The 15,417-nt window shown below is 39.4% G+C and overlaps 1 protein-coding gene and 1 long non-coding RNA gene across 3 annotated transcripts in view; both read right to left on the bottom strand.

Annotated features, from left to right (window-relative positions):
* LOC118413881 (beta-1,4 N-acetylgalactosaminyltransferase 1-like) overlaps window positions 1-15,417 on the bottom strand; it is a 34,000-nt gene that overhangs the window by 14,014 nt on the left and 4,569 nt on the right. For both annotated transcript variants that reach the window (XM_035817483.1, XM_035817482.1), the window contains exons 3-5: window positions 14,514-14,620; window positions 12,361-12,401; window positions 11,929-12,112 (exon numbers count right to left, since the gene is read on the bottom strand). In XM_035817483.1, coding sequence (XP_035673376.1) covers window positions 11,929-12,112; window positions 12,361-12,401; window positions 14,514-14,620 — 332 coding nt within the window. The remainder of the gene's footprint in view (window positions 1-11,928; window positions 12,113-12,360; window positions 12,402-14,513; window positions 14,621-15,417) is intronic.
* Window positions 1,789-8,023, bottom strand: LOC118413882. The gene is made up of 2 exons (XR_004830892.1): window positions 7,845-8,023; window positions 1,789-2,678 (listed from the first exon to the last, which is right to left on the bottom strand). It is a non-coding gene; the product is annotated as an uncharacterized LOC118413882 (long non-coding RNA).

Raw genomic sequence — 15,417 nt, 5'->3', positions numbered from 1 at the left:
TTCGTCGACAAATGCCGCTTCTTTTTCGTTTTATGAACGAAAACGCACTTCGGTCATGTGGGGTTCAGATTGAGCTAGAATTGTCTATGTCGAGCATAGCGGGCGGACAGCGCCCTCGCTTTACGCGAAAGTGGATCGTCTTGGTTTTTCATATCTCGCCAAAAATACGCCGGATTTCTTCCAAATTAAGTCAATATATTAATGAAATCTTACTTAGTTGCTGTATGAATTCCCATGTAGTTATCTTAATCGGTTATTGAGTTTTGAACCTTTGAAGTTTGGAACATAGCGGTCGGAGCGCGCTCTCACTTTGCGCAAAACTAGAACGGCTTGGTTTTTCATATCTCTCCAAGGAAACGCCGGATTTCTTCCAAATTTGGTCGATATATCAATAAAATCGTCCTTAGTTGCTGTATGAATTCCCATGTAGTTATCTTACTCGAGCTTTAAACCTTTGAAGTTTGGATCATAGCGGTCGGAACGCGCTCTCACTGTGCGCAAAACTAGAACGTCTTGGTTTTTCATGTCTCCAAGGAAACGGGTTTGAACTGTTGTGTGGTCACGGAAAACAAGGGGAGATAAATGTACTAGGTATTTGCAAGCAGGATAACGGAAAACTTTTTAACAACAAAAATATACAAGTTATTACATACTAACGCATGCTTGATAGAAGCGCATGGTTAGACATTGTTAATAGCACCTCGTATGAGGATGACCTGAACTGTACTGATTACATATTACGCTACATACTTTGGTTAAAGATGTATGTTTAAAATACCGCTCCCGTTTCGTTTGATGAAGACAAACGCACTTCCGTACAGGTGTATGTGGTTCGTTGGGACGTGGGTTTCTGGCTAGAACGTGTAGGACTTCATGTCTCCTATTAGAATCAGATTTCTTAAATTTGGCTGAAATGTTGATAAATGCTTGTGAAGTCGTTATGTCAATTGCTATGCTGAAATCATGGATCATTATCAAGTTACTTGGTAATATCATCGGTGTCGAACTCATGGCGCACGTTTTCCAAACCATGTCTACAAAACTCTACACTGATTGGGTTGGCATCCATCTGTCTCGGAAGATAATTGTAGGCAGACAGAGTGGGTTAGGTCTGCATGGCCTGCACTTCGGGTTTTTAAGGTGAAGGAGGGGTGTGCACTTCCTTCTCCACCCTCTAGTCTACTGGCGCACTAACATATTCACATACATAAACACATAACCAGTTCATTTATGCACCTTCACACTTGAGGTGGATACGGTTTCGGCGTAATCAAGTACATGTACTAGTCCAGGTTTAGGCTCAGATCCGAACCTGACCATGTCTGGTTGACATAGTATAAGACAGAAGTTCTTGGTGAGAAGATTCTTAAGTCAAACCAATTGTGATATAATTGAATGTTGCACAAAATTTTCCATTTGATTATACCAACCTCATGGTTAACTCAGGAACGTATGGAATATATTGTCCTAAAACAGAACCAATATGATAGAGAGTCATATCATATTTGATCGAGGCAATAAGATCTAGATTTACTTTGTTTATCCCCTTTCTGTCAAATCACCTACTAGGATGTCTAAATATAAATGTCGACATTTATACTTTGTTCAGTTTTGTCTAAATTTCAGAATTAGGTCAGGTAATTTGGTATCTACCAATGCTCCACACACATGTATACAAATATATTAACAAATATTATACAGATAAAGTCAATCAATGATGACAATAGGCCAATCCATCAATATCCACCCCAGAGTCTACTATATCAAAATGAACAAATAAAGAGGCTCTTTTTCTCACAACTCTTTCTTTATTTCACACCAATGTTTCAGTAACCATCTGTCACCTTCCTCAGGACAATATTGGGCAGTATATGCACTGTAGCTATATACAGAAATGTAGATCTTGCTGCTTACAGATACAGTCACAAGCGTTTACAAATATACAGTGATTGCAGATGTACGGATTCAAGGATGCACATTTCTCAGACTCCGGCATCAAAATATGAACCTATGAATATGACACACTGCACAAAAAAGGCATTCGAAACAATAGAGTTAACAGGTGTAGTTTAGTTTTTTTTGTAAATGGCATATCAAACTATCACAAATAGAGGTATATACAGTACTACAATTGGAAAAGCAAACTCACATTACACTTAGTATCAGCAGAATACAAATTATTGTGCTAAATACAAGATAATTATTGTACATTCACTACCAGTATATGCTTTATACAGTTTCATTAGCCTGAGTACCATTTTCTGTAGTGACTGCTGGCTCAGTACTTTCCCTTGCTAACCATCGTGGTTAGCAAGCGAAAGTACTGAGCCAGCAGTAACTACAGAGGATGGTACTCAGGCTACAGTTTTATAGAGACCTAATGTCCTAAACATGTGTCACTCAGATGACTGGCATCAAAGAGAACAAAACAAACCAACACAATACAGTCTTATTCTATTATTTATTAGGACACCTATTTCTAACCAATGTACCTGACAATTTCATATTTGTCTATATGACCAGTAGTCTTCAGTCAGACCAAGGACATGGTAAACAACTGAAGCTGGTGTTTGACCACTCTATATAGACAGACAGCAGTGATTCATGATGAGCTTCATCTCCTGCTGTGTAATCTGATTCCCTACTTCTGCCAGTTCACGTTTCCAGACATCGATGAACTGAAAAAAAGAAATACGTTTATGAAGGCAAGACATCCAGGTAAACAATATTCAAATACAATTCAATCTCTAGAACTTGAGTAAATAACACATAATTACTCCTGATCCTGGACATTTCAAGTGACATCCATCACTCTTCTTCAGCATCGCTAGAATGAACTGACAGGACAATTCAATACAAAAAAAAAAGAAGTGTTCTCAGTGATGTACTTCTGATTAAACAGTTGTAACATCCAGTCACCAATGGAGATGTGAAGGGCATTTATCTTGTTCTCAGATAGCTAAATTAAGTAATGAACCTGTACAATACATTACATGTATCTTACCTTAGCTAGCCTGGATACCAGACCCCAGCCTGATCTCAAAAAAATCTATCAGAGATATTTTTTGAGATCGGGCTTGGGTCTGGTATCCAGGATATACCTTACCCTTCTCTAGACCAAAACAAATTTTACCTGTTTGGTACTTTACCTAGTGTCCAGCTTGATCAAGAAACCATGCATGCATTACCTGTACATTACTTACCGGGTATCCAGACCAAGAAGCTATGCATATGTTAGTATTGTTACATATACGGTACTTACATTTACGTGGTATACAGACAAACAAATCATACCGATACAATACTTAGTTGGTAACAGACCAACATGCCATACACGTGTTACCTGTTCAGTACTGAGATGGTATACAGACCAGCAAGCCATGCAAATATTACTTAACAATGTCAGGTCCCACCTTGGAGTACAACACTGCAACAATCTGTTGTGGGACATCAGCTATCTATACATTAACAATTCCAGCCATTGCCTGACCAAATTAACATAAGTCTATAATTATAATTATAAAGTGCTGTTTCATCTGCACTTGGCATATGCAGGGCTCTAAATACCACCTGCATATGCAGGTTAGTGCAGGTGAAGTTGGAGCTATGCAGTTATTTCTGGTGTCTACCTGCACCTAACCTGCACTGGTCCATGTACTGAGTATATACAGGTTATTGCAGGTAAAATTGGAGCTGTGCACCTAACCTGCACTGGTCCATGTACTGGGTTTTACATGTATATACATAAATGTCCTATGATGTAGGTGTATATATATATATATAAAAAACCGGGTTTGTTATCAGGCTGCATTGACTGTTACCATACATAAAGTATTTAAAAAATAGCATTAGTTCCTGAACCATTGAAGCAAGATCCGTACTTCCTAAATTCAGTTGTGCAGGCAAAATTTGTCTGGTGCAGGTAATTCTCAATGTTACCTGCACCAGTGCAGGTATGCAGTAAAAGGTATTTTGAGCCCTGGCATATGTAATGCTTCCTTCAGTCAATATTGACCATGGTACATTAGATGCATCAATGTTTTGGATCAATGTTAATCACAGTTTGGATATTACCATACGAGGGGCCAAGGTGGCCATGCAGTATAGCAGGCAGCTACAGTGACTATCAATGTCTTCTGTGCACTAGTAGAGATAAATACAAAAACAATTTATGCTGAAGTGGCCTTCTCTCTTAAACAGGAGGTGCTGCCCACCTCATTGCAATGCAAGATATCAATATTCAAGTACACTAGGATTTGAAGCCTGACCTACATGTATGTCAGGACATAGAGCTGTGTACAGGTACTAGTACACAGGTTTATAAGGTAAAGGTTCGGATCTGAACATGTGCCTAAAAAGTTTGATCAACTATATGTAAGTTATAAAAATAGCCAACTGACTGTTATAGTAATGTACTGTCATCATTGTTTGATTCTTAATTTTCAACTGCAAGCTTATAACAATACAACCCACTACTGCATGTAGTTTGTTTAGGTACAGAACAGGTCCGGACCAGTACCTAGACTATGTTACCGGTACAGTTCAGACTATTCAGGTACGGGTATCTAGGTACACAGCCCTACAAGGAAGTTACAGCTATGACTGTTCTGACACTACTTCAATATTCCTTCTCACCACATGCAATCATAGAATCAATCAACTTTAGTACATTGTGGTATTATACAAAAGTCAATTTTCCACCATTAAAAAAAAAAAATTTCAACCATGATGTAAACCGTACAAAGCTGCTGCAAATATGAGGTAAATTGCAAAAAAAAACCAAAAAAATTCTAAATATACTATGCTAATGTTTCAGTATGCCAACATCAATTCCATGGACAAAGAAGATGTCAAAATTAGACTCAAATAACAAAAATAATTTCTATTGTTCTATATTCAATACTCAATATCTGGTCATTTGCCTAACCTTCCTGGCCACTTAGATTTCATAATGAAGACCAATTTTTTGGCCAAAATGGGTTCCCATAGGATGTAATCTACATATGAACATGGCCTTAGTTCAGTTTCTAGAGGTGGCCTACACTAGCGTTGCATTGACTTGAGCAACACCAAATAATATAAAATAGAAAGATGGAAGCAGTTATTGTGTACCACAATGAGTTGCACTTTCAAACTGGTACAGTAGACTAATGTGGCACACTGATGTGCTAGTTGCTACATTGCTTTGAACCCAACTTCAATGCTGCTGCTGACACTGACATGGCTGATCTATCATTTTAAGTTTGAGCCATTCCACAATTTAACACACTGTTCAGAATTTCTTGCAAGTTTTGAGGACAGATAAATGTAATAGTGAAGAGGGGGAGGGGGAGATAGAATTTAAGAAATAAAGAGAGATACAGAGTATGCAGTATTGTATTTCATTTATGTCATGTATTATACAGTATATGATTACTGTTAATTTGAAGGGCTCCCTTGGAAATCAGCTTCTCGAAAACTGAAGAGATGACCCTACAAGATAAATACATGTATATGCCATAAATTACTAGTAGTAGTGGTACTACTCTGTGTGGTGGACTCTTTAACATGACCGAGGTGTCTCTCTCTTCAAACACTGGGCCACCATTTAAGTTTTAACATCGGATTCCTATCATGATCAAAGGGATGCACCACAGTTACATGTAGGTACCAGTTTCCACCTAAGTGAAGTGAGGAAAGTAATGTCTAGTGACTTTCCAATGGGCACAATATCAGTGGCATGTCACTCATGATGTCAGGGGATTCAAACCCAGGACCTCTGGGTTCTGGGTCAAACATCCTAAGTAGTAATTGTTATGCCAATATGACACCAAGGTCAGGTTGACACCACAGTTCATAGGATCAGGTTCAAGTCCGGACCTACTATAGTAGTACAGTAGTGCCATATCATATTTTGGAGAGCAAGACATGTGTACTAGTATGTGTAGAGGTCTCTGTGTTGCAAGTTACCATCTGTATTATGTGTATGTTCAAATTGTACAATGGAAGAACATTTAAGTTATTTTCATTATCAACAACTAATAGGCAGATAGAAAACGAAGGCGTAACATTCATCAGTTAATTTTGTTTCAACATACTTCCTTTTTTCTCCTTTGGCATGGCTGGGTGACTGTTTAATATTAGCGAACTCAGCAAACTATCTCCCTTAAATTTAAAAGACAGAATAAGACGAATAACTGATCTCTTTCCTGTCAGTTTTTCCTGCCCGGTGATACAAGAATTTTGTGACAGTCCAGGGCTCGAAATACTGGGTGCATGTGCACCCAGGTGCACCCAAAATTGGAGCTGTGCACCCAAATACATTTGTATTTCTTAGGTTCATGTATGTAAAGATATCAAAGTATACATCATATTCTTGAAATCTAAGTGTTAGAAAGATAATAAAAATGTCTGTCATGGTACTTGTTTAAGAATTTGATAGCTTGTAACTAAGTTTTATTATTAGGTTATTACTTAAATTCAACTGGTGCACCCAAAATTTTTTGGTGCACCCAATTTTTTTAAGCTGGGTGCACCAGTGCACCTAATCCCAAAAATGAATTTCGAGCCCTGCAATCCCTGTACTGATACCCACCTAATTAACCAAGCATAATAGAAAGGGTACTGTTTTCAACTGGCGCTTGATTTTGGTAATGGCGCAGTCACATTTGTTGTAGGCCATTGTGCAATTTCAATGCCGTAGAATTTTCAACGGAACAGTCATGGTGCTCCAACGACCCATGCAGAGGTCAAGGGGTACATAGGTGTGGAGCGGTGAAAATTTTCATGCAGGCTATGACAGAAACAACAGCTGACAAGGATCTAACAATCATTCTGGACATCCTTTGCTATCGGTAGCAACATAGCAGCATTATTTTCACAACAGCCCTATCTATCCCTGACCTAGCATGTGTCAAGACAGGACCATTTTGAGTGCACAGTCAGCATCATGTAGTCTTCTTTTTGTTCCATAGAAATTCATCAGAGAACTAGGGGATATGCTCTTCCTGCTACTAGAGTTAATCACTAACTATCACCGGAAGTGGGTATCCAGTGGACATTGAAACTAGCCCATCGCTTGCTGCCTTGTCCTGATACGAAATGTGTACTACACACAGTTAGATCTGCTCTTCGTATTGCAGAAATCAAATATTATCCCTGAGTCATCACAATAGTGTTTCCCTTTGTTTGTTTGTTCCAGCTTTGTTGGAGAATCGCAGAACAAATCTTACTGTTACCCAATTTGTGTGCGCTTTGCCGGTGCAGAACCAACATCCCACCACAAGGCAAAACACTGCGATTATGAAACTAAATTTTTTGAAGGTAAATTGTGCATTGTTTTGGGAAATATTTACAATTTTTATGGAGAGTTGCAGTAGGGCCTCACTACATAGGAGGGCTGAATCTGCAGCTGGTACACCAAAATGGCAGACTTCACTTGCGATATGGTGGCCGTTTAGTTGCTAGGTGGAGGATTATGTGACTGAAAAAGCCCTATAAAATGGGGAGGTTGCTAGCTGCCGAGGTAGCCTGCACTGCCTAGCCTAGCCCATCTTTTCTTGGAACCCCCTAAAGCACTACTTAGCCATATGCATAAACTGGGAAAATATCTCAATATGTGGACCAGAGAGCCAAGCAAATATCTAACTTCAGTGCCTTAACTTACTTACTTGTTACTTGAAAAGGTCTCCTCAGCATTTTGAGTGGCCTGCATCAAGAAGTCTACTAAATTAAACTGAATATTGAAGCATGCAAGACAAATTTTGTCAAATATCTTATAACTGGTCTGGTTACTCTGATCCCGGTAGAACAAAGGAACATTTTAGCCATGGTCTGAAAACCGCCTTACTAGTAGTATACTTTACCTTTGGACAAAGAACCTTCTTTCCAGGGAAGTCCGTTCGACTGCCGACCGGATAACGCCAGGGATGGACGCCAGGCTGGATACCGGGCTATCGCTACGAAAAGGCCGCCATTTTGATCATGCTGATCAGCTGGTCTGCTCGACTCCCATCACGCATTGCGCGGCAGCTCCCTCTTAGTCTACCACCGACAGCACGTCACCGGAACGTACTGCGCCTGCGCGAACCCTGGTGGTTTGGGGCTTGGTTTGGTCAACGTTGCATTGAAATCCCGCTTGTTGCACAGTATATGTTAGACGACATGGTTTCATGTAAAACGTACACGGGATTTCACCCTTATATACGCACGTACTTTCTTAAATGCGGCCCTTTAGTAAACCGGGGGTTTAGCAAGGTTTAGCATGTCTATACTTTTCGCGCAGGCGCAGTACGTTCCGGTGACGTGCTACCACCGACAACTCTCGTTAATGACAGCGATCTGGAACATTGGATCGTAATCTATACCCGACACTATCGCCTAATAATTTCCCATTTTTAACGACAAGAAACGCTAATGACAACAGAATGGGGTGGACCTGGACGGTCGGCCGGCTATGTTCAATTCCGTGCCTGAATGGGCACGGAATTGAACGGGCAGGGTTTGGGACGACAGCCTCTTCTATGTTATTACCTCCATGAAATGTCATGGAGGTTATATTTTCAGTAGCGTTTGTCTGTCTGTCTGTCTGCCAACAAGATAACTCCAGAACGGCTGAGTAAATTGGTTTCATACTTATTGTGTTGGTGAGGTGTGATGAAAGCCGGAAGTGATTAGATTTTGGGCCCCTTAGCGGCTTCCCTTGGTACTACAGCGCAACATCCGGATTTGCTATCTCGTGTTCTGAACAAGAAATGGTTCCGATTTTTGGGTGTTAGGTAGCTCTTGTGGTCAGGAATAAGTGACGTAAGTTTTGGGGTAGCAGGGGCATTTTTGTCAAAAAATTCTGAAGTGGATAACTCAAGAAGGGAACAACGGGTTTTCATGATTTTTAGTATGTAGATAGACAATGTTGTACAAGATAAAATAATAGTTATGCAAAATCAGATTACATTTGCATAATTAATGAGAATATTCTATCAAAGCAGTTTTTTCAATGTATCTCTTGTACCGGACATAATATGATTTTGATGTTTGGGTGGTAGATAACTTCAACGTCATGGCAAAGTGGGGCAAATTTCAGCCCCCTAACATATAATTTTGGAACTGAAGGGGTGTTTTTGTCTAGACACTCCAAAGAGAATAACTATAGAAAGGAATGACGGATCGACATCATTTTTGTCATGCAGGTAGCTTTGGCAAAGATGTTCACAATGATATACATTTTATGCAAATGAGGACTTAATTTGCATAATTAATTAGTAAATTGTACAAGTCCATTGTTTTCAATGACTGAACTTCAGCAAATGTAACACATGTAAGTTATGATAGGTGAAACATAAGCAGATACCAAATATGCAAATGAGGAACTGATTTGCATAATATACAAAAATGAAACGGTTCTATCGGTTACTATCGGTTAGGCCAGCTGAAACGGATAAGTTTTGTCATCATGGACGGTCCGAAACGGATCTGAAGCGATAGGAAACGGTTTGTTCGGAACCACCTCGCGAGGTAGTATTGAAACAGTTTCTTCCTTATCCGGAATTGCGAATTTGTATCATGAACGCAAAAGCGGCGCGTTCCGTTTTACATCCGGGCATGTGCGTTCATATTTGAGGGCGCCACGAGGGAAAAGTACAATTTTTAATCTGTCATTCGGGTGTTTCGGCCGTGTTTTCAATTGTAAAATTCGTTTTTATTATCGGGCCGCCACCTAGTCGAGTGAGGAGCCAGCAGTCCTGATATCGCAAGGGGAATGTGTCAGCAGATCCAGTGGAAATGTCATAGCATGGCATATATCGGGACCACAATGTTTTCAGAGGCATTTTCAATGTCCTAACAGAACCCAGCTTCGAATACAGTAAGACATTGGTTCAATTTCGATCAAAGACCAACAATCTGACACAGAAGTACAAGTTTGGGCAAGATCACAACAACCTCAGGGGTCAGAGGTCGCATTTCCGTGCATTACCATGCCTTTTCAAGGAACTGAAACGGTTTGCAAGTTTGCATCGTGAACGCAAAATGCAAACCGTTTCCTGTCGTTTGCTGTCGGATTTCCAGGCCTAACCGATAGAACCGTTTCATTTTTTGTATCATGAACGGGGCCTAGTAATGGGAATTTTATACTTTTTTTATAGACATGTGTACGTTAGTCAATGACAAAAATCACCATGCATAAATTATGTAAACTAAGTCATTTGCATAAGATTTACAAAAGCTCTAAATATTTCATGGAGGTATATGAGGTCGCCGAACTCTAGTTCTCCCCAAACCTTACTCGCGCATCGTTTGGGATTACCGGAACATCAACTTTGATCAACTGTTTTTCGTGAGTAAACAAATTTCGCTCGCACCCCACATGGTGCAACATTTTCTTGTGTTCATCTGTTGACGAATCTGCGGTAAAACTAAACCAACTGATTCTTGAGGCAAAAGACCTGTGTGTTCCAAGCAAATCCATACCTTGGAAACCCTGTGATATTCGTACGTTAATGGGATTGCGTGACAAACTCCACAAACTGCCAAATTTTCTAAACCCCCACTACTTGGGCTGCTTACCGCAGAGTTTGCAATCGACTCTCCAATGCAATTTCCCATAGTACATTTACATATCATAATCGCCTTATCAATTCACTAGACGATCCATCAATTCTAGAAGTGGTGGCATATTGATTTACAACCCAAAAGTTACCTCCACTATCCCTCCGCTTAAAGAAGGTAGTACATTTATTGTAGCCTATTGTAGAAATCACTACTTCACCTGAGGAAGTTCGCTTTTTGGTAACTTTCAGAAGGCCTATGGTGAAGATAACATTCTTTTTGATAATCGGTTCCTCAAAGTTATTACACCTAAGTATTTGATCTGTCTGTATGTAACGGAAATTTCCCTGAAATATGCAAATGTTATTCCTATTTTTAAAAATGTGGGCCCCAAGGACAAATGCATCTTCCACCCGGTTTCTTTATCCTTGTCAAAGGTGCTTGAGAAAATACGTATACTTTACAGCCACCTTACACAGGGAAACCTCATTTATCGATTACGATCAGGCTTTATACGTGCCGTAATTCTACTGTACAACAATTTGTATACCCTGAAAAAGGGCTAAGGAATCCAAAATCTTGCGCGCACCCTAAAAGTATTCTTATATTCAACATAACAGTCTTCTATTCATATGGCTATATTTTGGAAAGACAGAGTCAAGTTTGTTTTAGGGCCTCTTTGTTGCTTCACTAAAGCAAACTTTTCGTTTTATTATGTTCCGTTCCAGACATGCTATAGTCTTTTTAGTGGTATATATATTTTTTTGATTATGGAAAGAAGTAATATAGGTTTCGAAAACTATAGCTAATAACTGCCACACACAGGATATAACTTTAACACAGGGTCTTGTGACATGTTACTTGAGCAGATATTATATTCATAGGTAGGGCTGTGTACCTAAACAAATTTCAGGTACAGGTACAGGTCCGGACCTGCACCTGTACCTAAAAAAGTTTAACCAAGAATATGTAAGTTAAACATGTAGCTAACTGTCTTTTCTAGTGATAAATTGTCATCTTTGTATTTGGAATTACATGTTTGAGTCTCAAAACAATTTCTTCTGCAAGTTTTCTTAAGTTTCAACTGCAAGATTATCACCATTGTCATTGTTGATTCGGGATTTACTTGTCCATCAGTCTTAAAAAGTAGTGTTTGATAGCGATTTAGTTTGTTTAGGTACAGGTACAGGTACACAGATGTTTAGGTCAGGACCTGTACCTAAACATTTTTTTAGGTACCATACAGGTACGGGTATTTAGGTACACAGCCCTATTCATAGGTGATGCTGGTTTACTCGTTACAATAAAACAGCAAACTATCTTAAAAAATCCAAATTTCTATGGATTCATGGCATCTTTGAACTCCTTATGTTTGCTATCCACAATAGATTGATTGTTCCTTACCATATTCCCTGGCATCTATGTCGAAGACGGTGCTGACATATACCACAAACTCTAGCTGACGGTTGAGATGTGCCAGAGACGTACTACTCATGGTCAGTGACGTAGTCCCCAGGCCATTGACATCCACATTGGGCACTGTCGCACCAATGTCCAACACCCCGAATTCGGCCGACAATAGTTGAACCTGACAAAGATGCGGGAATATATCATACCTTGATATGTTGTATGTGCCTGAGTACAGGAAGACGAGAACGTAGCTATAGGCGGCCCTGTTTTATTCCGGGACGTGTTTTTAGTTTAAAACAGGGAAATATGAACCAACCTAACTATGGTAAATTTGTGTCTGTACCGTACGACTAAGTTAACATTATTGTATTTCTAACTATTTCAAAAATGTTAAACAATGTATTCAATGCGCGGCGCGAGCCTTACCTTGTAGTCATCACGCACGGTGTCATCCGCAACTTTGAGACCTGTGGAAGGACATAATAGAAATAAAGCTATAAAAATTGCAAAAAAACACATGGACAGTGCCAGGGAGTCTCCGCCCGTCAAATGACGGCCTCAGCTTGCTTTGGGCGACCTAATCCCAGAATATTAAGTGAAAAAATTATTCCTAGTACTTTAGATGACCCATTGCCTTCATTACCTATGATTTGTCTTGTCATTTCTTTAAATGTGGTTTATCGAGACTAATAGTCGAGAATAGTTTTTTTTTTGTTTCACAAAAATGAATGTATGCCTACCTTCTTGGCCGTTATAGTTATCCAGAAAGAACCCATAATCACTCCACACTAGATATTCTTGGTATGAAACATAACAAATACGAGAAAAACCAAACCAAAATGGAAATCATTTTCGCAAATTGTCATGCCTGACTTATACGAACAGTACACTTATTGTGTATCTGAAAATGTTGTAATATTATAACCAACAATCAATTACGATTTTTCCACCCGCCAATTGAGCGATATCGACGAAAACCCCCCAGAGCGAGCCGATAGGCGATAAGAAAGGCTAGTAAGGACTAGGCATGAACAAAAATGATGACCCCTGAAAACGTGACCATGCCATCAGATACCCCTTTCCACGATACTGTGCTGTTTCTCTCATGAACAAATATTCTAGTCTCTTCACGATAAGCCATACCATAAGCACTCATGAACACCGAATAGTGAATACACCCCATCTGATTTACCCGGATTCAGTTATGAACGATGTCCAAATTTTGAAATCAACTCTGTGGACACATATATAAGTTAACGTTAGTAACGGCAAGGAACTTTAATCGGATGCAATCAGACACTTTTCAAAACTTTCCGTCAATCAAAAACAAGCTCCGTTATGCAAATTCTTTTCAGTGCTCTACAAGACCAGTAAGGTATATGACTTGTGTAAGTTTGAGCTCACAAACATCACACGTTGCAGCGACACGTTACGTATGTTTTCATGCCGTTAATCAAATTAAGTCGTGGGAGGGGACAGCGTTTGTAATTTCAAGGAATCATACTATACGTCCTCACGTTAAACTTTTATCATCACAGCGAATATGGAACAAAATAATAAACTGCCCATCTAAGACAACCAACATTCTTCGATTGAGCGGATATCCGAACACGTGCCATTTTGAATCATGTCTCAGCACGTCCCTTCACCCCTATTCTTGAGAATGCTCACATCCAAAGGCAAGCAGTACGGACCTCACCGGCGATACCAACAGCCCCCACATGGGGGACGTACAGTAGGAAGTTTGTAATGTGTTATTCGAACCCTATTCGATAACGCCTGCATGTAGTTCCTTCATCCTGACTAGAAACGGTCGGTTAAACACCAAATCGCCGTTATACTACCCTTGACTTAACAGTTTTCAGTCTTTTAAAAGTTTTGTGAAAGACTCCATGGCCCTTTCGTCACCCACACTGACAACAGTCCTTTGTAACACAATCTATCGTCTGCTTTTCGCTTCCCGTCTTGCTATAGTAGACTAGTGACTGAGAAAAGCTGTGAATCACAGGCTACATGCACAAAGACTTATATGGGTTTATATATGGATCAGAAAAAAGACATCAGTGTACATGTGCCTGGGCAGTTTCCAAACTCATATTATGGAATCGAACTTTACCAATGTTAAGATACGAACCTTTCACTTACCTTAACGACGTTCAAATCCATCGTTGAGAATCCCAAAAAAAAAGAAAATTCAAGAAACAACAAGAGATAAGATTTCCATTTATACGAAAACAAGCGATAAACTCACAAAAACAAGTAATTAACTTTCCAATTCAGACGGGGAGCTCGGGAGATTTCAAACTATCCTTCCTCTATCTCTGTCAAGAATGATTCAGCGTTCCTATCTCTGAACGCCGATTGTTGTTTGAAAGGCGCCGATTGGTTGTTCGAAGAGAACTTCGGTTTAATGCTTAGCCCCTATAATGTTGGGCCAAAACAAAATATATCGGCCGTCACGTCCAGCCTAAATTCTTATTTCTATGTCAAAAGTCATTGTGATTCTCATTTCTCCTTGTAATATTTCTAAAGTTGCAAGTAATTGCATTGGACTGAAATTGCATTGCAAGTTACTTTACCTGGGATATATACTGGTTCATGTGGGGCAACGACCACTCCTTGTGCTGGGTAACTGAGAGGAACGGATCCGTTCACGATTAACAAGGTCTCTTTGGAAGACTCTTTTCTGAAAAAATAAGTTCTATTCATGTCTCATGTCATAAGAGGCTTATAATGTCGAGATCAAAAGATTATATATAAAAAAACATATGTATATACAGTTATATAATCATATACAATATAATCATATACAATATACAATTATATACAAGGTCAAGAAATGTATACAACACATACCTGACAGATGAAATATATCAATGTTAACCGGTAAAGATCACAATTTTCCAAGATAAAAAGGTAATGTATCAACCTATTTCAGAATGGGGCATTAGATTTCTATCACAAGGTATATGTGTTTGATTTTCATCGCTATGGATTTAATCTTGGGCTGTGGGTTCGAATCTGTTGATGTGTTACTTATATATGGCAAGAAATTGGACATAGCAAAGCACGGCGCAATCCAAAATCTAACAGAAAACCTAACATTATTATAACCTAATTAAGCAGGTGTAGGTGCTGTTGCTCGACGGCCGATATTTTTGTGGATATACTGGGCATTCGCTAAAAAGACTTTCTTTGCTGGGCGTTCGCTAAAAAGACCAGCGAAAATCGTTAACTTTGATTTATGTCACTTCGGGTCAATGGGTTGACTTGAAACTCAGGATTAATGCATGGGAGCACAACGTGGACATATTCCAAGCAAAAAAAAAGATATTTGTGCAGCGCGGGCTTCCCCAGAGTGGGCGTTTGTGGGCATTCGCTAAAAAGAATGTCTCAATAAAAGGCAGATCACATAACACTTTAATTTGCCACTACAAAGTCACCATGTAAGAGGCGGTGGGATTCATCATGTTAAGAGAGGGT

The sequence above is a fragment of the Branchiostoma floridae genome, chromosome 4 (assembly GCF_000003815.2).
Source record: "Branchiostoma floridae strain S238N-H82 chromosome 4, Bfl_VNyyK, whole genome shotgun sequence".
Lineage (NCBI taxonomy): Eukaryota > Metazoa > Chordata > Leptocardii > Amphioxiformes > Branchiostomatidae > Branchiostoma > Branchiostoma floridae.
The sequence above is the reverse complement of the archived record's forward strand: the minus strand, read 5'-3'. Positions and strand labels throughout refer to the sequence as shown.